Here is a 23,380-nt window from a genome sequence, read left to right as displayed (position 1 = left end):
CTATTTCTTACGTTTGCCATGGCTGTGTATTCGATGGAGCTTCGGTGCTCACACAAAACGTCTTTTCGCGTCAAGAGTCAAGTGTAACATACAGCCAAAGCAAAGTTTCAAAACTAAAACTTGAATTAGACGCAATACTGTTTTTTTATTTGAAAAAGCTCAACCATTTGATCTAATAACTTCGCTTTCAGTATTTGTTATCCAATCGTATCTATTTATTGACTATTAAAACTACAACAAATAGTTCAATAAAAAAAATTATTTTAGTTCCGATTCAGAAATTTCTCGCCAATGTGAACAAATTTTACAATACAAGCGTGGGGTAGCTTACGACGAATGGATCATCGGTTGGTTGCCGTTCTGCCGGTCCTTTGGTGCAGGAGCTAGTCTGGACGTCTTTAATGAGGCACCTTCACTGTACACGGCATACAGCATCATGACTCCTGCCTGCAGGTAAAATATCTTATGCAGAACGTTCAGTGAAAGATCCGGCTTATCCCAGACCATAAAGCAGTCGTTTTTACATTCTGCAGACGTTGAATCAATGTAAAAGCGACTGATTTGCTGTTTGGATACATTACCCAGTTTATTTTTTGTGTTTCAGTGAAATCACACTTGACGAATGGGGATTTGAACATTTTTTCTGTTTTCTAGGGTGGCGACCATAGCGTCGATGGCTGTTTTTTATTTGCTTGCAATCGCAATCATCATAGCAAACATAACTGTCCTGTTGGTGGTGAGGTTGGATCAATATTTTCATACACCTTATGGATATTTCAAAGCGTCAATTGCCGTTGCCGATTTACTAGTCGGTGAGAATGATATATTTTGTGTTATGAATTGATCTTTTATGCTTACCATTTATTAATTGACTTTATAAGTTTATTTGTACAACATTCACAAAGTAAATCTCTTTATAGAACACAGCATTTTCCAAATTGCTTTGCAGGTTTTACATCCATTTGGATGGCAAAATGTTTGTTGACCACTGCAGTAAAAAAAAAACACTTTCACACACATAATTTTGAGGTTAACGGAGTTGTCTGATAAATCACCATCTTTAAAAATGAACAAGAAGATTGGCTTCTTTGTACAGTATTTGTGTCTGCTTAATCTAATTTTTAAAACACCAGAAATAAACGAATACGACAAAAAAGTTAAACTGGTTTACCAAATTGATAAATTCGATAAAACATTTTTCTGCTTTTGCAGAAAAAAAGATCGTTTGATTTGGAAACTTTTGCACAGGGTTTCCATCAATATTTAATAATTTTATTTAAAGGTATTTTGGTGATTCCTGCTCTTCTGTATCAATTCCACGTTGAAACCTACCACACTCTTTCCTTCAACAATCCCGGGGAGTTTCCAGATCTCCGAAGAAGCCACTCCCCCGAGTTTTTGTACAGTGTGGGTATCTTCACCATCCTCACACTCAGTGTATCGGTCTATTGTCTGGCAGCTTCAAGTTTTGACAGGTTAATAATTTCTTTGAGTGATGGTATTACAATGAAATATATTAAGTTCATAAAAATATACATGGACCTTCTTTCAAAACATAAGGATTGAAATCACCCCTTGTGCAACATATGTCATCAAACTTAATTGAAGTGCTGTTAACAATACATAAGTTGTAATGAAAACCTTGACAGTCTCTGACAATAAAATTCTTTGTGTAGAAGTGAACTATTGCTGAGGATCTAAAGTTTAAACCAAGCGTTCCAAACAGATAGATTTTAGCAGGAGCAGTAGGATAGGATATGTTTAGTTCAGTTTCTTAGAGTTGGTGAACAGACTTTAATTAGCTTACAGCGGTTTCGATACCTTGTCTGGCTGCTGTTGCGCTGCCAATGTTTCTTTATCATTTCTATTTTATCTTATATGAATATTTTGCACCCGGCATCATTTCAAAACAATGCTTGTTTAATGCGCGACACAAAAGCTATGCGTTTGTAGCACAATATCTACAGATTTAATGATCTTTTTTAAACTGCTGATTTTAGTAATATTCCAGTCAGTGGGTGGAGTGGCATTGCTCAGTAAGTAATTTAAAGGCAACTGGTGACAAAATTTAGAATGGGAAATTTTCCAGATTCTAGAAAATTGTAGGCTACCACGAATCGATCCCGCTGCGGAAAGCTACGTAAACAGTTGGTTTTGTTTATAAACAGACCCATAAACAGAACCGTCGGTTTTGTTCATGGAACTGCGGAAAAATGCTTGGCGAGAAAGAGTTGTAATGAATGATAAAAAATGATTTAGCGGAAAAGCGGAACTACATTTTTGCCGCAGTTATCAAGCCTTGACAGAATATGCCAACAGGGCCTTTGAGAGGATAAATTAGGCCAGGTACGAATTAAAAGCCCGGGCCCCCTTAAATAAAAGACTGCGCAAAGCGTAATAAAACTTCAAAGAAAACGGAGTATTTTATTCTATTCGCTCGTGAAAAAATTCCGGAGCCCTGAAATAATTTTAAGCCCGGTTCCCAAAGTACTCCCTCTCTGGACACCCCTACTGATCGCCAATGTTTTTCCACAGGTATATTTCAATATCTCGTCCTTTTCAATATGAAGCGAAGCACTTCTTTACCAAGAAACGTGCTCTCATCTTGATTGTTGCTATTTGGGTACTGTCAACCATCTACGGCATTTTTCCATTGATGACAAAATCCACAACATATGGCATGGTCTCAGGTGTCCATTAGGGTTAATTAAAGAACTGTTGTGGTTAATTTCTATCTTTAAGCCTTGGATTTATCTTTTAATCGTATCGTCGGCAAGCAAAAACCGATAAACTATGGTAGACCTACATACACTGTGCAAAATTTAATCACGGCTTTTATCCATGAGAAAGTTTAATTTTATCATTTCGCCTGAGGGGTATAGTGGAAATGATTACTTGGGTTTGCGTATTGATCTTTGTTGATGCCAACAACGTTTCTGTTCAAGAAAAGCTTCTGCAAATTAACAGAAAGCCGACGTTCAACCAGAATCTTTTTGCTTTCCTTACCCTTTCAAGATAATGACAATTGCAAATATTTAATGTTAAATGACTTTTTTAATGCCATTGGTTTATTCTGCCGATTTGAATTATTTTTATGTCTTGCGACCTTTTGATTCGAAAAGAATAATAGATATCGTTGCAAAAGTGGGCTAGCGGACTTCATGCCATTCTTGTTTTAGATTAAATTATTAATACCTAAGGAGATGTTCGTTTAAATTTTAAAACTACATGAAACACACTCCATCGACATATCGGTAATATGCAAGTTCAAAGGGAGTTGTAAGCAAAAAAAAACGATCATTCATGAAGTGAAACTAGCATAGACCTAACTAATGTTATTTTGAATTTCTAGCCACTTTTATTTTGGCTGCTGAAGTTATTCCAAGAGATGTCAAACCAATTGTGCCTTGGATTTCATTGCTCAACAGCTCAACACATTTGACCACACACCTCCCCACATTTGGGACTGGACCAAAAAATCAATCTTTTTCAACAGGTAAAAAACATTGAGTAAGATATTCTTTGGCAGCACTTCATTACCTTGTTTCCGTTCAAACTAATGGTCAAGCCAAAGCCACTATCGCCGCCATTTTGAGTGACAACATGATTGAGGAAAAACATGTTTTTTAAGAAGTAAAATTTTCATTACAGTAATTTCAAAATGATTACGGCATGTGAATACGATGGCAAACAAAACAGAGGTTCTACGGGATTAAGATAGAGGTCTAGTTATGGAGTGACAGGACAAATTTGTCAAGTGTTTATTTTAATTATCTGCAATTATTATTGTTTGCAGAGCTATTTTTTCCCCTTTTACGAAATTTTAACAGTAAAGTTGGGTATACAAAATAATACAGATTTGATTTTGAATGAACATTTTCCAAGACAATTAAGTCTTGTCGAATTCTTATGACGCTTAACACACTTCCGTTGCTGTGCATCAGTTAACACACCTGTAACTTAATAATTGCCGTTATTAAAACGCAAACCACGTGTCAGTATCTAACTAATGTGACCTTACGTCGCCAAAGCTATTAATAGCTTCGAAGCAAACAGCCATTAAACTGTCGATTGTGAAACTTATCTGCAGCCGACCCAGTGTCAATCAAAGCTGTTTTCACACTTGTTACGATAATGTCTTTCAATACATGCACTGTCGTCCAAGCTCTATGAAGTCATGACCAAAACAGAAGTATTTTTGTATCGATGCATTTCTTGAGTGTGTTTTACGTCATATCAGATCGTCAATCGAAAGAGATGACGCAGTCAGAGCCAATGCCAATTTACAATCATCACTTGCATAAAACTTTTATACTTTTGTTGTAGCGGTGGTCAAGATTGATAACCCCCACTGACCTTTGCAGGTTGAGATATACGACGTAAATAGTAAATTTGAGCCTCAATTTACTAAAAAGTCAAGAGCTTATGGCACAAGCTCCTTTAAAAACTATAGGAATTAAAATTTATTGTTTAAAGTTAGTTTTGTTGTGTTTTCTTTATACTTGAGTATGTTTTTATTTCTTAGCAATAACAGAGACAATACCAATAGAGGGCACGACAAGCATGGAAATAACTCACAGCAAAGTGCATAGCAACTCCCAAGGGATGTACCTGATTCTAACCATGTACTTGTTCTCTTTATTCATACCTCTAACGTTTGTGTGGGTTGTAAATATTTGTACCATTCGAGCTTTCAGAAGAAAAAATCAGGTGAGTTGGTTTTATTTTGAAGTAATCTAAAGTTTATAGATAAAAGTAGTGATGGAGCAATAGCAGATCATCTAGAAAAATAAGTGATCAAGTGTTTCCCTAAGATCCGCTACCGCATTTTTTCCCACGATGGTGAATTAACTACTTTAATGTCATACTCGTACTTGTTTATCTTTAAATATTAGCCAAAACATGAAGAAGTCAGAGAGTGAGTTACATCGGTAGGTTATAGACTAATTTTGGCGCTGAAGAGTAACAATTTAATTTATTTATTTTTTGTAAGTGTTTCCCGCAGCCCACCCCTCTAGAAAAGGTGTGAAAACATCGGACACCGCAATTTGTAAGGAACAACAATTCTAAAGTAAATACTTTCTCAGGGAAGAGAGCGCGGATTTCGAAAATATGCTTTGCCACACACAGTAGCGTTGGCAAAGGGGCGGGAGTCCAGGGGATACCTTTGGACCCGGGCCAGGTTTGACTTTAGGCGCCCGTGACCTTTTCAAGGGGCTGGGATTTGGAAGAAATTGCCCCTTATTTTTTGGATATACCGGTAGTGAGATTTTCTTAAAAATGCCTTAATTTGGGGCCCAAGAACCTCATTGGTAGGCTACCGGAATTAAATTATTCTCTTCACGGCCCTGGCCACGTATATTGGGTAATTACTATCATTATTGTCAAATTAACCACGCTGAGTTAAAAATGGTAGATTTTTATAAAGTTATGTGCTCGTTTTCGCGTGCGTGTGGCTCACAGCCAAAGAAAGTACGTATTGGGGTAATAAAAAACATGAATTTTGTGGACATTCGTTTAATCGTGCTAAAATTGCACGTTCTTTGGAGTCACGAAGAACTTTTATGAAAACTTTATAGCTTACAGTAATAAAATTCGTATTAGCAAAATTGTGAAACTACAACTGGTAACAACGTTACCCAAATTTTTTAAGCTCCAAGAAAATGTAACGTCGTTCACAAAAAGCCAGGAAATAACGCGAGAAGAAAGATTTTGCTTTAAGCCAGTTTCCCAAACTTTTTTTTAATAGCGCCCCCCTGGACAACGAACAGAGTATCAAAAGCCCCCTGCGACAAAAACTGTAAAACCAAAGTTACTTTCCACTCATCACAGCTTAAAGTCCAACTCTAATGAGACGGATGAAGCCGGTGCAATGTCATCAACCTCTTGATATCGGGTTTCAGTTTGGATAGGAACAATCTTAAGTCTCCCCGTCTAACTATGTCAAAACGGCTTCTTTTATTATCCAGAAGTGTTGTCACGGCACTGAAAGCACGCGCCACCAAGCATGAGCTGGGAGAGGCAATGATAAAAACTTTGACCCGATTCTACACGTGAGGGTATTTCTCTTTGATTTGGTTCTGTAGCCAGAACAATTTGATACGAGTTATTGAACTTCGGTTTGAGTGCAAAATCGCTTTGCAATGTTATCAGTTCCTCCTCAAGAATTCCATGTTCGGAAATATCACAGAATGGGTCGATTATCCAGTCAGGGTTTCTAACTGGACTGGAATACATCCTGGAATCGAACTCCCATGCCTTTGTGTACTTCTTGAAGATAATTGCCTGTACGTCTCTACATCAACATCAGATATGCCTTTGTCACTGGTATCAAGTTGATGCAAGCTTGAGAATTAGAAAGATTTTCGTGTAGCTAAATTTCGCTGATACAACACGAGCTTATTTCGTTACCCTGAAGGGATAAATTCAATTCGTTAAATTTGGAAAATATGTCTGACAAGTAGGCGATATCATTTCTCACAACCAGGACGTCATTCGCAAGGTCAGGGTCACACTATCAAGTCACAACTCTGTAGAAATTCCACGACAGTTTCAAACAGCGAATAAAATTGTGCAAGGCAATTTCCCTTGGAAAGTCATCATACTTCGGTGTGGAGTAGTATGCGCTCAAAAGCTTCGTCATTCTCATTGCACAATCGTTTGAATAAGCGTATATTCAGAGCGTGCGCTATAATTTCATTCACTGCTTTGATGACAGTCTTCAAAGATAGATTAAGACGAACGCTCGATCAAAATGCTCTCAGATTTGTAAGATCGGATTTTACAAATCTTACAAATCCGCCCCGTTAGCTTAGTGGTTACGCACCCGGCTTAAGATCACGCGGCGCAAGTTCGACTCTCGGGGTGTGCGCTTGAGCAACGCATTTCAAAACTGCTCTCCATTCAGCGGCACCTAGTGAATGGAATAATTCCCGGGCAACAACACTTCAACAATCGGAAAACTTCACCCTGCTAATCTCGGTAACCGGCCCTGCGTTAAGAGCCTCTACAAATATGCAAAACTCCCAGGAATAACCTATCAAGGTTTTGTCAGTCCAAGGATAAAGATTTAAAACCGACCAACAATGACTGCAAAGAGCTTCAGTTTTATAACCCCCAAGCTTTGATAAAGTTGAGTACTTTGATAACTAAATTTAGGCCACTCTTTATCGGTTAACTAAAGGCAAAGGTTTGGATGCCGAGCTTCGCGATAAATGTAATGAACAGGCTGCTAGCACTAAATGGATTTTATTCTTTTTGACATACAGTTAACGAAGACAGATTGCAGAATAAGCGCAACAAAAGCTCTGTCTGCATATAACCCTGCCAGTGATTCCCAGTTTCCAAAACTAAACGTGAACTGCAAAAACACTGAATATTTTTGTAAAGCTCGCGCCCCTTGATTTTCTTGATTTTCTTACAAGGTACAAATCATTTTACAGAAATCCAACGAAGGCTCCAGCTTACGGAGCCAACCAAGAAGCAGATGTGAGAAAATAGAACATTCTCATCCTTCTTCTTCTCCTTGTGTATCCTCCTGTGTCTCCGTGGACAACATACAGTCCGCCGTTGTCGATGACACAAAGGTGAAAAATCACGCTTCTAAACTAGAAAAACATGTTGGACAAAATCTTCAGAGCTCATCAAAAACCAGTCAATATCTATCTGTGCCCGCAACATCAAGTTACGCTCGAAAATCATTTCCAAACTTGCATTCACAAATCACCCCTCTACCTTGCAAGACCGCCTTGTATAGATGCCACAGTGATACATCTTCCTTGCACATTCTGCAAAAAGGAGCTGTTCAAAAAGAAAAACCAAAAAGTTCTAGAGGTCAGTCACTCTTATAATTTACAAGTGAATAAAACGTTTGACACTAAGTCTAGAACAGTCTAAATCGCCTTGTGAATCAGGTAGCCTACGGATTCAGCAAGTTTCTTTACGGCGGCAATCGCTCCCCTCACTGGATCCGTCACTGTTGTAGGCTAAATAAAAGACTACATATGGACATTTTTAACTTCGTTCATAAAATGTAGGACGCAGGTAATTTATTTAACTTTTGAATCTAATTTTTGTAAAGGAAAAGCTGGATCAAGAATGCAAAGGATATTGTTGAGAATGGTGATCGCTTTTACAGTCTGCTTGCTCCCAGCAATATGCACCCTTATCATGCATATTCTCCTCGCACCTTACACTGACCAATACAACACAAAGCTTTATTCCAGCAACATAAAACTATTCCAGGTAGTATTTGTTATTTTGTTAATGATGTTAAAAATTCTTCTAATTTTTAAACTCTGCTGTCATTTGTTGGTAAAAAGCTGTTTGATGCAGTGCTGGCACCAATCAAAACATTCAAAGAGCAATAAGTTGTCCTTTAAAATTGCCCCGCTCGACTCAGTCGAAACAGTGGAATTACGAGAAAATGATCGAAACCTGGTTAAGTTTCCGAGGCCAAGAAGGAAACCGTGCATCCTTCTGGAAATAAGCCGTATCGGCGATCTCACATTGTTGGATAAAAGCTAAAAGTTGTCTATGTTAGTGTTGCAGAAAAGTTTCTATTTTTGTTGTTTATAGAGTAAGAGTGTATAATGTTTACCTAATATCCCTATCTCAACTGCCAAACAAACTTGCAATTCTTTATTTGACGATTAAAAATTGAGTTTGACGACGGGGATAAAAACCTGATTTTAGTAAGTAGCCTACGGTACAACGAATAGTCGATTGGTAGAGTTATGCAAAATCACAAACTAATATTGTAAACTCACGCACGTTCGTAAAGGTTCGTAAACAGCAAAGGTCTTTTAGCTACAAAGCTCATTTTAAATTTTATATCTGGTTTGCGATGTCACATTATTACCCGAATTATTCTCAATGCTTTATGCAAGAAAGAATACAATCGGTACCGTTGTTAAAGCCTTCGGTTTAACCCGACCTTGAGTCGATCTCAGATCTATTCGCATCAGAGCCGAAGGCGAAACCACTCTACCCTGAGCTGGTCAGGCATCATCCAGTATTAACGAAATGGAATACTGGTAACTAACACAAAAGGACGTGTTTTTTTTACAAAACTTGCAATGGGCATGCGGCAGAAGCGATGATTACAAAGTGGAATGCCTGCTGTTGGCAGGCCGGTCACGTCATTGAAAAATGAAGTTAAAACAACGGTAACACAATCATAATTCTACAAAGGAAAATCGAGCCGGAACAGTTAGCCTTTATCTAATTGTCTAAAGGTTTATCTACAGATAGATAAAACAAGTTTTTTTTTCTCCACAGAACATATTTTCGTACATCAGTTCTGTGTTTATATTTGGAAACAGTTTTGTCAACTGCATTATTTACACTGTGCTGGGAAAACGGTTTCGAGAAGTCACGCGAAAGCTCTATGCTGGGAAGGTAAGTTTCAAAAGTAAAAAAGGTCGATGTCGTTTCATAATTTAAAAATGCTCTCGACGACCAAGATACTGAACCCAGTGAATAAGTTACATGAAGCCAAAATTCATTGCTTAGTGTTTTGTTCCTCCCAGATAGCTCAGTTGGTCAGACGCCTGACGTCACTAACAAGAAACTGCAAGATCAAGAGGCGCTGTTCGACTCTCGGAGTGTGCGATTGAACAATGCGTTTTAATAACTGCTCTCCATTCAGCGGAACGTAGTGGATGGAATGATTTCATTCTGTAAAACTCGGTGACCGGCTTGCGTCAATAGGCTAGTTCAAAGCCTCCACAAGTTTGCGAAACTGCTGGAATTAAGCTCTAAAAAGAAGCTTTCCAGTCCGAGAATAAAGATTTCCTCAATCAATCAATTAAAAAGACACGTATGCTTATTGCTTATGACGTCTACAGTACTTTAAGTAGGATTTATTTAATTGGGGAGCAGGCTTGTTGCAAAGAAAGTGTCAAAACGATTAGTCCAGGTAGATAATTCTCCCCGGCTCAAACTGGAGTTTGATCCAGATTTTGTACGTACCTGGAACTTCTGTTGTGGGTCCGGCTTACTCAATAGGAACGAAAAGACATGTTTTCTTAACTTTTGAATAATTCTCTCGTAATTATTGTCAAATAATAGTACGATACTATCACGACGCTTATAACAGACTAAATAGCCTTCACATATCCCACAAATTTATCCCCTTCAAAGTTGGGTAGAAGGAAAAACAAGTTCACCGACCGGCAGTTATTATTTTTTTAAAACTTACTCTGCTAATTCATTTGGACTAAAAGGTGATTTAATCAGACATAGGATGTAGAGAAAACTTTGGTGAAATTAGACCGAATCAACAATCGACTAGCTTTCCTTTGGATTAATCTGCCCAACGACAAGACTGGAAACTGGATTGAAATCAAATGAAAAATGATCAGTGTGGATCAATAGTTTCAAATCGCTTGTCTGAAGCGTGTCTAATTTGAATGAGCTTTCTGAGTCTAAACCATTTTGTCTTCAAGCTAGACCTTACACGTTTTAATCTGTAAAGAGCTTATTTCATCTCAGAGGGAGGTGGCAATTAGGTCAAATGAAAGTAACGTATAAATCCTATTAAGATGCTAATTAATTTTATTATTTCCTTATTTTACTCTGAGTTAAGCAGTGCTTATGACTACTTTGAAAACATACGCAATGTAACTGGATCCATTATATGATCAGGCTCTACTTTAACGATTTATTTGATTCCAATCACAATTAAGCTTAGACAATGTGTATTGGCTATGGTAGTCGATCACGGTCACTTTGATAATAATTAATCACTCCGATTACCTTTGCAGTGAAATCAATCACGTGTGTGTTTGTTGTCGTGAATGGAATCGTTTACGAATGCATCAAAAAAGTTGCACTCGGTTACAATTAGCCTATCTCGTGTCCAACACTAACTTTCATTTGGTCGCAACTTGAGCCATTTTGTGAAGTATCCACGATGCTTGTAGGAAATACAAAATGCGTAGACTAAGTGACAAATGTATTTTTCAGGTATCAAAGATTAGAGGAAAGTTCCGCCTGATGTCTGTCGCTGTCAACTCTTTGACCAAAAAAACTGAAAACAAAACGTGATGAAAAATCAACTTGAAATTCATATTTATTCTTTTGACCTCACTAATAGTCCAAATAACTTATATTTTTGTGTCCCATTTTTCGTTGTCTTTTCTTCAAGTCAAGCGTAATAAACCTCATGAAATCTTTCTGCTACCGTACTAAGTTTGTGTTTTGAAAGAAGATCTAATCTTTGAACCGATTAAACTCAGACAACAGATTAAATGTTTTACAAAATCTTGATTATCCTATTTCTTTGTTGTTACAAGCGTAGGCTATTTATAGTTTATGTATCAATGTTATAATCGCAGATTTTTTTGACAAAACAGCTTTTCAGCGCACAAAACTTTAGCCTGCTATTAAAACGTGCAAAGCTTAAATTAGAAAGAAGCAAACATAGTGAGATAGCCTAGATCAGGGCTACTCAACTAATGTTAGCAAAGGTCATGCAACCACAAAAATTAAACAACCAGTAGCTTACGAGCACCGAAACACTTTTCAGGTAGTATGTAACACGACTTGGATTTTTGTCTGACGCAAACAAAGAAATAAAAATGTATTGTGTTTCTTTGTAGCTGTGTGGATCGCACATCAGAGAAGACGGCAAAGCGTTGGGGGGGTCTGAAGGGGAAGCCCCCAGCTCATAGGATAATCACAAAAAATTGCTTTTCCTTAATGGAAATCTGTTTAAAGAGGCCCTAAAATGTGGCAATGAGGTTATTCTTCCAGAAGCCCGAGGTCCACCTTCAACACCCAGAAGTAGTTCGGTTAATTTGCGAGCAGTAGTTTCCAATAAAATACCAGGGTGATAGATACATGAACACAAGATGATTTGTCGAACTTATCATTTTGGCTCTTGTGCTGGAAATCCGAAGACCATCTGGCAACGAAGTTTTATTTTTCATTTTATAAAAAGCGAAACAAAGAGTTTTGCGGTGACTTGGCAATCACCTTTAGTAAACAAGTTTCTCATGGCTCCCATCCCGAAAAGGTTTTTCTCAAAGTTCAAAATTGCATTAGTCTCCAGACAATATCATAAGTTCACACGTTGGCACGGCGTGTGGTCCAATCTAGCTGATCTTCAAGTTTATCGCGATATTACGAGTACATCAGTACATGTTGAAGGAACAGATTGCTACAAAGATTTGTGGGACTTTGTGTATTAATGTGTAACAGTTGTTAGTATGAGATGAAACATTTGAAAGGTTTCGCACAGCAGGATTAAGTGCATGTCAAACCTTGAAAGATAACTGCTCTATCGCTGTTTTATCGAGTTAACATTATGTTACAATGCCATCAACCTATCTTAGCTGACGATCTTCGAGATTTTGCGTACGATTTAACATTAGGCTACTACCAATACTGATTTCAAGCAAAAAAGGCAAAGCTGCAACATCGCTACAACGTAATACAACCTATACCTCAAAAGTCTAAACTAAAGCAATTCAAAGATGCATGTTTGCCACAAAGTGGCCTACGCCCGTTGTAGGTGGCTGATGAACATAACTTTTTAGTTTTCTTTTTTCAATTTTTAAAACAAACAATCGAATCAAATTTTCTCATTTAATCCACACGAAAATGACAACGCACACAGCATGAATGTATTTCAATCCACAGTGGAAATAAGGTACACTACACAGGCGACTTTGTAAATTGACCGGGCCATGTTTCTGTTTTAATAGCACATATATCACCTCCCCATGGCGGGAGCGATTCACTCAATATTACAAGTATTGAAAAATATTTTTTGAATATAAAAATAATATGAGCATTTACATTTTTAGCTTAACTGCAAAAAGGTACAGAATAAATTATACGTATTTTTTGAGGCAAGAAGAAAATTTGTAATATACTGTACAGTACATAATTTTTCTTTTCAATAAATCTGCAATTTAGAAGCAATGCCATTTCTTTAAAGTAAAGAAACCTGGCGTCTTAAAACATTGCGAAGTAGTAATCCGAGGGAGTAAACACCCCCGTGATGAAATGGTTTTTTAAATGAACAAAAGTTTAGTAACCAGAAGTTCATTCAGACATGAATGTAGCCTACAATGCAACAAGAACAATGTTTTGGTACATCTTGGTGTTGCCGATAAATCCAGTTCAATTTCAGCCAATTTTGAACTTTAAACTGTGACTTTTGAACTTTAAACTGTGACTTAACGTCCGGCTGACTTTATTTTCCGTGGATTTCTATTGGGATGCCGTTGCACAATACTTGAAAAATACTTGCCCCATCAAGTTTTACGTGAAATATGGAACAATGCGACGAAGATCAACTAAACTAAAGATATCGAAACATATTCCACTATAGATATGTAATTTTTCATATGGTGTTCTTTATCTTTTACCTAACTTTCTAAGCAATCGTTGAAATATTAAGATTAACATTCAGAAGGTTTTTCAAAATGGAGAATGGCAAAGCACTCAGTAGAAAATTTAATCCGCTTTGGATCACTTCTAAGTTGTTTTTTGATACTTTTTACGCCGCATTGTGGCGCAATTTCAACAAGAGTCATATTTTGAAACCAACTCAATCGTGTTGAACAGACGTTTCATCGAAGACAAAGGCTAAAAAAACACTGCACCAATTCTTTTGAAGGCAGTGCACTTTTGTCCTTGCGGCAACACATAAACAAACTACACAATGCCGAATGTTGGTATCCGATTTCAGGAAAGGGCAACGTGATACGTAAATAACATATGTACAATTGTTTGGGAGAACAGAAGGATATGTGCACTACCCAGACAGAAAAATCCGTCATTTTTACATTGATACAACATCTGCAGACGTTGAATCAATGTAAAAATAACGGATTTTGTTGTCTGAGGTCAAACTTTTTCCATTGCTTTCGAAGAACTATAAAAACCATACGGTACAAAACATCTTACAAATTACTGATGTAGAGTTGGTGCCTAATGCAAATTAAAAAGATAAAATTATTTTATGTTAACAATTCCGCAGATTTTGCTGAGCATTCAAAGAACTGGCGGTATGCGTATACTACAGTGTGCGTTACATTTGAATATACATTAATATATACATTTGCGTCACTTTATCAGAGATTAATTGACGTTCGAGTTGAAATTTATTATAATATTTGTCAATTTGCTAGGACAAAATATCGTAGCACACATTCTAAAGTCCACTAGTTTCACGCCACGTTATGCAATAAAGCTGCATTCCGGTCATTTGAAGGCTAAAAAAGTATTTTGAAAATGCATGTCAAGCAAAAAGGAAAGAGGTTCCAATGAAAGTTTCCTTTCACTGAAGGCAGCTCATACATGTAGGTGTGCACTGTGCAGCCCATACAGCAAGTCAGCCAATTTTGCATGGGAAATAATCATGCCTGGTTTACAAAACTGGATGTCTCTTCCCTACACATTGCTACGAGAGCAATCAGCTAGAAAAGACAACTCCGGTCTTTAAATGGAGGTAGGGGGTAAGCAAGGGCATGCTCCCTGCAAAAAAACATGCATCAAAAATCCTAATGAAAAAACTTCTACTCAATAGACGTTCAAGCAAAAAGGAGGAATTTTATAGCTTGGCAGTGACTACGTAGCCTTTTACCGTAGTACTTTCTTACTACCGTAGGAAGAACACAGTCGTTTCTTACAATTGAGAAGTGTTTAAAGCTGCAATAACCATTTGGAAAGTGATAAACATCTTGTTATAATCTGTGGGTCACACCTTTTAACGTTAAAGGGACAAAACCTCCGACATATTACATCACAAGAAGTTGAAAACTCTGCAAGTTTAGCGATAAAAACAATACTTTGCGCAATTTATACAAACACTACCAATTGAACGGAGGCAGGCAATCTGCTATCAAACGACAACGAAAATAAATACACTTTTTTTGTAAAACAAACGAAATAAGTATGAAAATACACCAGACAGCAGAGTATTCCGTCATTTTTACATTGTTTCAACGTATGCAGACCTTGAATCAATCTAAAAATGACTGGTTTTGCCGTCTGGGAAACAGTCTAGTCCTCTATATGCTGACGCTTCGGCGAAACAGGACCAGAAGACGACGGAGATGGGGGGTCACTGCTGTCTTTTGAACTTGAGGGGGATTCGGCTAAGCCGGGTAGGGAATTAGATGAACCTCGCGAACGTCTTTGCCGCTTCGGGGTCACGTGATCATCAGGATTGTAAGAATGAACTTTAGTAACCTGTCCGATACCCTTGGTAGCGCGTTCGCGGAAGAGGACAGTTGAGCCAGTGCGAAGGTACTCAGGGTAGCACACGAACCTAAATGTGATACTGGCTTGTTCGTTCCGCCCCAGTAATTTCTGCAAAGGTTAAAAGAAGTCACTCAACACATAAAGCACTGCATGACATAACTTGACTTTGTACAATGGACTGGATATGCTTGTAATGCCACATCGGATCAAAACTGTCAACAAATCAAATAAAACCAGCAGGCTGCTAACTTAAACGCGCTCTACAATATTGTCCTCTTTTGAAGGACAGAGTGTGACGGTTTGTCACCAAAATTTACCAAATATCATTCATGCTTAGTCGGGAAATGAATTTAGCTTCCAGTTTAATGTTTTACTTGTACATCAGTGCAAAAATAGCAATAAACCGCATTGAGGTTTCAGTGAATCTAATTTGCTTATGGTTATGCATTGCATCCTAACTATGCAAATATTAGACTGACTGGTAAATTAGATGCCAGAGCTGATTCGGGTTAGCAATAGTTTAATTTAAATTATGCAGTCGATCTACGTTATTTTGCATTGCGCCAGGTTGCGTCTTTTTGAAACGGGACTACACTTGATGATGTTGAAAGAGCAACGTCACATACAAAGACAGCTAGCGGCAATGCCCTTCAGCCACTCCAATGCTGTAGTGCCGCTAGTCAAGTAGTAACGTTTTTATTTTTACATCGTTTCAACAACCTCATATGTTGAAATGTTGTAATAAAGAAGTTTTGCTAGCTGTATTGGTACATTCCGCACACTTCAAAACCAAATCTCAACAGGTGTTTTTTTACAAAAGGCGCAATAATGGACAAATGCGCAACATATAACGGTGTTGCGTGTTATAATCTCACCACGCAATTTGCGTTTTCAAGTGACATCATAATGTACACAACCTTAGTGCTCGGCATGAGAGGTGTCACGTGATATTTCTTTGTTATGTTTTTTGACGTGATGTGATGCTTCAATGGACGCTACTTTTGTTTGTATTGTGTCGAAAAGTTGGAATGCTAACAAAGGCTTTTCGTGATTTCAGCATCAGCTAACAGAATCCGTCTACGTCTGCAAACATCTCAGCTGACTTCGGACACAGCACCCCAGCTAGCAAAATCCGTCCTTATTAGGTTGATTTAACGTTTGCAGACGTTGAATCAATGTAAAAAAACGACTAAATTGCGGTCTGAAAATTTACCCTTCATGACTTACCTCATCATTGTGTATTGTCTCGATGGTGGCAGTTTGACGGACGTTTCCAACATGAACTGTACATTGAAAACCTTCGCCAACCGCAGTGGTAGGGTGGTAGAGAAGATAGACTGTGGCATCGAACATGACAAAGCAACTGGGTTTTGTGACGTCATTAACCATAACCATACCCTGCGCAACAAAAAAGATTGTTAATCCGTAGGCGGTATGTTAATCAGAATTGTTTCGACCTGTGACCGATGGATATGACGGTACATTGCGAGTAGCCTACTGTCCGACGTGAATAATTGTTTGTCAGCTAATTACTGTGAAATCTAAAGCCGGCATGCAAAAATACAAAGTTAAGAAAACGTCACTTGCTGCCAATTTCTGGTCAGTGATCGCCTAACTATGACAGATGCAAAAACATTCAGTTTTTTGTTTCAAAATATGATAAATCATACAAGCGATTTGCGAAAAATAAAACGATCGAGTACATGGCATACTTGGAATAGGGTATCAGCCGTTCAAACTTTGTAATTTTTTTGTCAATTGACAAAATTGTCTCTTAGGTCTCTGCACAATTTCTTAAAGTCAGGGCTTTGCAGTCGGGCGAAAAATATACGACTCCAACTTCTCGGTTTATAACTGGCCGACTTCGACTACGGACACTCCAAAATCCCTCCGACTCCACAGCCCTGTTCAAAATCCTGCTCTGCACCATGACGCTCTTGTGTTTACCTTTCGTATGTTGTCTTTATTAACATTGTCCAACGACAAAGACGCGGCCTGCCCGGCTCTGACCACTCTGCATGGGGCACGGTTTCGTTGAATTGTTGTCACAGCAACAGGCAGATAGCATCCTCTTGTGGTGGGCCCTATAAGCAGTTTATCTCCTTCAGACACAGTCCCGTGCAGCAAAGTGCCCCCTACAACAGAACCCACCTCAGGCACAGAGTATATTTCATCTACCTGAAAAACAGAAACTTCTTCGATCTATTAAAGGTATCGGTGCAAAGACCAAATTATCTTAGCCAGTAAAAAAAGGATGATGTAAAAATGTAAAAAAAGGATGATTTGCTGACGGCATGTGTTTACTACAATAGCAGCAGGGAATCTTCTTGTATGATATAGCCGAGTGCCGTTAAAGGTGGATATGGAGGATGAGGGGTGCCGATTGGTATGGGCAAGCTGCTCTACAAGATTGATCTTGCTTGTTGCGTAGCTTTCTATGTTGATCTGCAGGGTGGTGACTGGTGGGGCGTTTGAACTTATCAATTGCTCCTTGCAGCTGTGCCGTCCGGGTGGAGGCTCTTTGTTGGCAAGTTTCGTTTCGCATCTGCTTAGATGCAGAAGCTACTGATAGGATGGAGAACAAAGAGCCACTTGTCGTTCATCCGAAGGTGGGCATAAAGACTGGCTTTCCTTGCCTTCACGTCCACTTAACCTACATCTTCATTCCGGACACGGCAGGCATAACAAAGAACAAAACTTATTCATTGAATTTTCACCCATCCACGTGATTTTCACCCATTTTGACGTCAATTGGTTTCTGAATTTCAGCATCTGTTCTTCACAGTAATTTAGATTGGCAACATTCGGGCATGTTATTGAACAGAACTTGTGATATTAGACTAACGGGATCATTAAACTTTTCGTGGCACGCTTGTACTGTACTTCCAACAGTTCCATAATAACGTTGTCAGATTGCTTTAAATTTTTGGTAAACTCCAAACACTAGCAATTCCCAGACAGCAAAACACGTCATTTTTACATTGGTTCTACGTCTGCAGAATGTAAAAATGACAGACTTCTTTTTGTCTGGGAGACGTGTTCTCGGCAGATCATACCTGAAACTCAACAGGCTTTTGCATCAATTTCTCTTGTTCTCGGATATTTTTTTGCGGTGGAAGGACGTTGAAAAACTTGGAAAGTAGAGCGATGTTTTTCCCAGAAACGCTTGATACTTTGAATAGCGGAACCACTTTTGAGCTAAAAAAAACCCAAGGTTTTTTTTTTCAAAGAATAGCTTAGAAACAAAACCTAAGACCGTGTACGTCCTGTCAAATGTGTTTTTAAGCTAATTTTACTCCGAAACTTGACAAATTAAAAAGCATCAAACGCTGCCGTTTTTACATTGTTTCGATATTGGGCGACATCGAAACGATAAAAACAAGTCAATTTTTGTTGATACCTCTCTCCCGCCATGCCAGCTGCAGCAGTGTAGGCGTCATCCTCCGTCCGCACACGGAAAGGTATCCGGGAACACATGGGAGAGGAAAGCAGCTGTTCGAGTTGCCGGCAGGCTCTCTCTGACACCGACTCCGGACACAGATCAATCTTGGTTACCACTGCAATGGTGGGCACTCCCAGAGCCATCGCCAGTCCGAGGTGTTCTCGCGTGGTTCCGGCTGCAAAAGTTCAATGTTTTTCCAGACTGAGTTCTCCGCTGTTTGTTAAGTTTACTGATACCCGGACAGCAAACTCTGTTCTTGTTACTTTGCGTTACCTCTGCGGACGTTGAATCCATGAAACAAAGGACTAGTTTGCTGGCTTAGAAGCTGAAACCCAGGTAAAAAAATTGTCTTTTTTTGCATTGATTGCACACTTAAATAGTTTACACAGTTAGCGGAAACCGCCTTTTTCAGACATTTGAATCAATGTAAATAAACAAACTTGTAAGTTGGGTAAAAAAATATATATATCTGCAACCAAACTTTGCGCAAAGTTTCAACAATGGCTTACCCACGCCCCTATTGGCACTGACAACCAAGACAGCGAAGTCCGGGTGGTTTGATGTGAGTCCAAATATTGTCGTTCGAAGATACTTATGATGGCCGGCAAGGTCGATGAAAGTGATGATCTTTGACGAAGCTGCGCAAATGTCCTCGGCAGTTTTGTATTCACCGTGATTAATTACCTGGAGTAAGAACAACATTTTTTATGCAATTGCGATTGCAGAAGTACGTGAAACTGCTCATTTGCGGCCATATCACAACAAATAAGTCAAAGGTGCACAAAAAAACAAAACATTAGCACTTTGAAATTGCACACAAAAGCATGCTACTTTGATGCAATGATAAATTTGGGAGGAGTACCGGGCGGACAGTGTACCACATTTTTATCAAATTTTCATCAAAACAAATCAATTAATCAACTGGTTCATTGCACGACACCGAAAGCGCTGGAAAAATTTACAAGCATGAGTTTATCAAAGTACGCATCGGCTATGATCATTTGTTTTAACAAGAAAATACAAAATCATAACATCACAAATTAAGCAAGTTTGTGTGTTGAAGTTAAATGTTGAACGATACACTTAGGTTAAATCCTGTGGACTTTAAAGCAAAGTGGATTTATGCAGTTGAATTGTGCAAATTGTTTTCATATCGTACATACTTGGATTGATAAAGATTCCAATTGATACAAAATGAACCGTACATACTAAATACATTTGCTGTAGGCATCCAAAATAAAGTAGTTTTAAATTTCTTTGAAAAAACTCGCATTATGCATAAAATCATCCAGTATTTTTATATAGCGTTCTTTTCAAATAATGATCCGTAGATAAATGAAATTGTGCAAGACTCGCTAAAAACAATGCTAAAAAATCATTCTTCCAACTGCAAAGACTTGATATGTAGCATAGCAGATTGAGCGGATGCATTCTACAAGTGATACAAAAAGTTATAAATCCTCACATGAGCGTCATCATAAATTAATCATAAGCATAACGTCAGTATAGACAGCAATCTGACGTGCCTATACCATACGAAACGTACAATACAACAAAGCTATCAAATGATCTTAGTTTAAGCTGCAACATGGCTGTTGACATAAAATATAGCCTACAATTGTGATTGTCACAGCCCAGACAGCAAATCAACCGCTTTTTACATTGGTTCAACCAGTAGGCCATGGTTCAACTAGTGCAGACGTTGAATCAATGTAAAAAAACGGTTGATTTGTTGTCTAAAATATTTACCGCCGCAAATATGAAACATTCAAAACAAACAACGGATTCTTCCAATCAGAAGAATTTCTGATAAAAAATGATGCAATAAGCCAAAAACAAACGGGAAGTATGTCAGTGTGCAAAATTAAAACATCAAAGAGTAATTACAAAATTTAAACTGCTACTGCTATGATGCATTCGTTTCAAACTTTACCTTTCCTTGACTATCGAAGCCCAATATTTCGTGACTAATGCAAGATGTCCGACCCGTTTGAATTTCATGGAGATGGCGAAACAGGTTGAGCCTGGCTCGGCCTCTGCCATTGTCCAATTGACCTTGTGTGAGCACACCCAGCAATGTAGACTTGCCAGCATCAGCATTCCCAACAACAGAAATTCGAATGTCAAGAAACTGAACAAAGAAAGTTGATACCTGTTGCAGCAAGTTGATAGAAATGCATGAAAATAAATAAAAACGATGCGGATATCATGACATCATGACATACAAATCCATTAGAATATAAAGAATTGGCTACACTTTTTAAGCACAAATAACTACATTATTTAAAAATGGAAATATAAAAAATGATAGCAAACATAGCATCATAGACATTTATAAAAAGAAAACTTCAGAACTACAAGAAGAGTGATCCGTCTAAAATAGATAGAAATTAAAAACTAATTAAAACTATGTTCGTCAAATATATACAGATATAAAAGTTTAGCTATTGGTGCGTCCAATTGAGCAGAAACACTATCATTTGTTCAATCTCATCCAGTAAAAGGAATACGGAGCAAGTTTTCATGACGCAGTCCTAATCCTGCGAATCCAAATGATGCAATCTGTATGCCACCACACTCGAATGTTACTCGAGCTGGAATAGCAAAATTAAATCCTTACTTTTATAAAAGCATTAAATCTTTAACCACGCGTCAATAATTATTTTTTAGTTTTATTGACTTATCTCGTGTCTGTTGCTCAAATAAAAGATAATGCAGAATTAAATCTCTAACTCCAACCAATGTGAACTTCAGCAATATCATTGACTCAATTAAATTATAAGTGACTCGAGTCATTTACAATTTAATTTTCTATGCTGTACTAACTCCGAACAGCACAGCCTCAACATCAACAACAGACACAAAAAATAACCTAGTTTTGCGTCATTCGAGTCTCACGTCACTGGGGTATGGTGGCATACAGACCGCATCCGAACTAGGACTTCAACTATAGTGCTGTTGTTTAACAATTCTGTGACACCGTATCATTACCTGTTGATCATCAGGGACACGTCTTACTAACAACTCAGCTACTTGTCGACGACAACCAACTGCATCACAATCAACTTCTCGTTTCCTTAATACTGTTATTGCAGCTCCAAGCCTATACAATAATATGTCAAAACATTTGTTCAATGTTCACTCTAGTTTTATTCAAAATAAAAAAAACAAACATGGGAGGCACAATGAAGTTGAAAACACCAATGATCGAGAGAAATGAAGGAGTCACTGCACACAAATGATCGATCTTGTTTGGAGTGAGGATTACCTACCCTAGGCTCTTTAAAGAAAAATAGAGAAATTCAGAACTGATACACTGTTCTAACCAGTGATGTAGTTGGAAAGAAAATTTTAGGGGGGAAAAACAACTGTCGGGGAAGGGCAAATATTTCAATGTTTGAAATAAAAAAATTGTTTAAAAATGTAGCTACTGAATGCTAGTTACTGATGTTATAAAAACTTTGCATGTAAGCAACATATTTTTTTGCAAAATAAAATTTTGGACGGGCAATTGCTAATCGCTTTTCCAAGCCTCCTCCTCTGTGGCTAACGTCCCTGGTTTTAACCTTACACAACAATAGCTTATTTACCTTTCAGCCATAGTTTTTAGTGTATCCATTGTAGCTTTCATTTCACCATCATCAAGACCAGCGCATACTCCATTATCTTCCACTCCTATTTTGTATATGGCCTCACCCTGGCCTTCTTGCAATCTCCACTTCATCTGTGTCACTAAATGCTCAATTCGTGTAGCACTTGGGTTCAACAACTTAAGCTTGTATTCCACATTGCCTTCTTCTTCCTAACAAATATGAAGCAAAAAATTAAGCCAAACAAATTCATCACTGACATAAAAATTCACCAAGCCTTTGAGTAAAAACTGTAAATTTTTACTTGACGAATTTACCTCTGGTGGGAGAGTGTTTGATTCCCAGTCATGCCTTTTCAATTTTTCTTTCATCTTTATTATTGCTGATGTTGATGTATCATTTGATCCAAGGCTTTCAAGATTCTTTTCTTTATCCATGACCCCGATGAAGACTCTAGAAAACTAGTTTGACTCAACAAACAACAAAAATCAACTTATTGTCCGTAATATCATTTTAAAATGATTGCACACTCCCCAGTCTGCAACAGTAACCTAGTTCTTTCATTACTCCCTTTGATTTTTTCTTAAGCCTTTATCTGAAAATAAAAAGAGAGTTCAAGAGTCATGTATGAGTTAAACACTGGTCACTTAAAAAATCTAATCTTAATTTTATTACAGATTAGAAATTAATACCAGGGACCAGGGTGATAACTATCCTTTTGGACATCATCTGGCTATATTCTTTTTGGTTTTCCTCTAGTTCTTCAGTATTTTGAAGTCCACTCTGTCGTAATTATTTCGGCCGATCTGCTGCTCATTCTTGGTACATGGTTGGTCCATTTCAGGTACAACCTATTTCGTCCCCTGAAAAGATCGAGAAAAAAATACAACAGAGCCAAAGTAGCTGATCAGAGTTGCCGAAACATTTCAAATTTGTTTCTTTGAAAAGATTGAGAGAAAATATACAGAAGGGCCAAAGTCGCTGATTGGAGTTGCCGAAACAGTTGACCACGCTAAGTATCTTGACATAATAGTTGATAAACCGAACCTCACTTTCGGGTTAGGGTTATTGAATTAAGATTAAGATTAGAGTTAGTTACACTCATTTCGAGGTGGTCAATAAAAATTCA

The 23,380-nt window shown here is 37.9% G+C and overlaps 2 protein-coding genes across 3 annotated transcripts; one reads left to right on the top strand and one right to left on the bottom strand.

Moving 5' to 3' along the window:
• The first annotated feature begins 966 nt into the window (after nucleotides 1-966).
• On the top strand, nucleotides 967-11,160 carry LOC145783948 (uncharacterized). Its single transcript, XM_082595710.1, has 9 exons — nucleotides 967-976; nucleotides 1,283-1,475; nucleotides 2,536-2,690; nucleotides 3,353-3,496; nucleotides 4,526-4,710; nucleotides 7,443-7,833; nucleotides 8,081-8,244; nucleotides 9,280-9,399; nucleotides 10,969-11,160. The coding sequence occupies exons 1-9, from the start codon at nucleotides 967-969 to the stop codon at nucleotides 11,047-11,049; spliced, it is 1,443 nt and encodes a 480-aa protein (XP_082451836.1). The 3' UTR covers nucleotides 11,050-11,160.
• Nucleotides 11,161-12,588: 1,428 nt separating this feature from the next.
• Nucleotides 12,589-23,101, bottom strand: LOC145784296 (GTP-binding protein 2-like). Of its 2 annotated transcripts, none has more exons than XM_082596086.1 (10): nucleotides 22,569-23,101; nucleotides 22,252-22,463; nucleotides 21,653-21,764; nucleotides 20,595-20,813; nucleotides 19,171-19,345; nucleotides 18,620-18,836; nucleotides 18,276-18,417; nucleotides 17,167-17,397; nucleotides 16,447-16,617; nucleotides 12,589-15,327 (listed from the first exon to the last, which is right to left on the bottom strand). In XM_082596086.1, exons 1-10 carry the CDS (start codon nucleotides 22,686-22,688, stop codon nucleotides 15,019-15,021), a joined length of 1,908 nt encoding a protein of 635 aa, XP_082452212.1. In that variant the 5' UTR covers nucleotides 22,689-23,101; the 3' UTR covers nucleotides 12,589-15,018. The 2 variants fall into 2 exon arrangements, with proteins under 2 accessions (XP_082452212.1, XP_082452213.1); XM_082596087.1 differs by having other exon boundaries at nucleotides 20,595-20,792.
• Nucleotides 23,102-23,380: the final 279 nt, after the last annotated feature.

The sequence above is a fragment of the Aplidium turbinatum genome, chromosome 15, assembly GCF_918807975.1.
Source record: "Aplidium turbinatum chromosome 15, kaAplTurb1.1, whole genome shotgun sequence".
NCBI classification, from domain to species: Eukaryota; Metazoa; Chordata; class Ascidiacea; order Aplousobranchia; family Polyclinidae; genus Aplidium; species Aplidium turbinatum.
Note: the sequence above shows the minus strand (reverse complement) of the source record. Positions and strands in the feature narration are given on the sequence as shown.

Excerpts from the sequence above, each read along its gene's own strand:
- LOC145783948 (XM_082595710.1), top strand. Across the intron at positions 7,834-8,080 it reads AAAACCAAAAAGTTCTAGAG|GAAAAGCTGGATCAAGAATG; the intron begins GTCAGTCACTCT and ends ATTTTTGTAAAG. Across the intron at positions 9,400-10,968 it reads GAAAGCTCTATGCTGGGAAG|GTATCAAAGATTAGAGGAAA; the intron begins GTAAGTTTCAAA and ends TGTATTTTTCAG.
- LOC145784296 (XM_082596086.1), bottom strand. The coding sequence starts at position 22,688 with ATGGATAAAGAAAAGAATCTTGAAAGCCTTGGATCAAATGATACATCA. Across the intron at positions 22,464-22,568 it reads CAAACACTCTCCCACCAGAG|GAAGAAGAAGGCAATGTGGA; the intron begins GTAAATTCGTCA and ends CATATTTGTTAG. Across the intron at positions 18,837-19,170 it reads CAGTGCCAATAGGGGCGTGG|CCGGAACCACGCGAGAACAC; the intron begins GTAAGCCATTGT and ends GAACTTTTGCAG.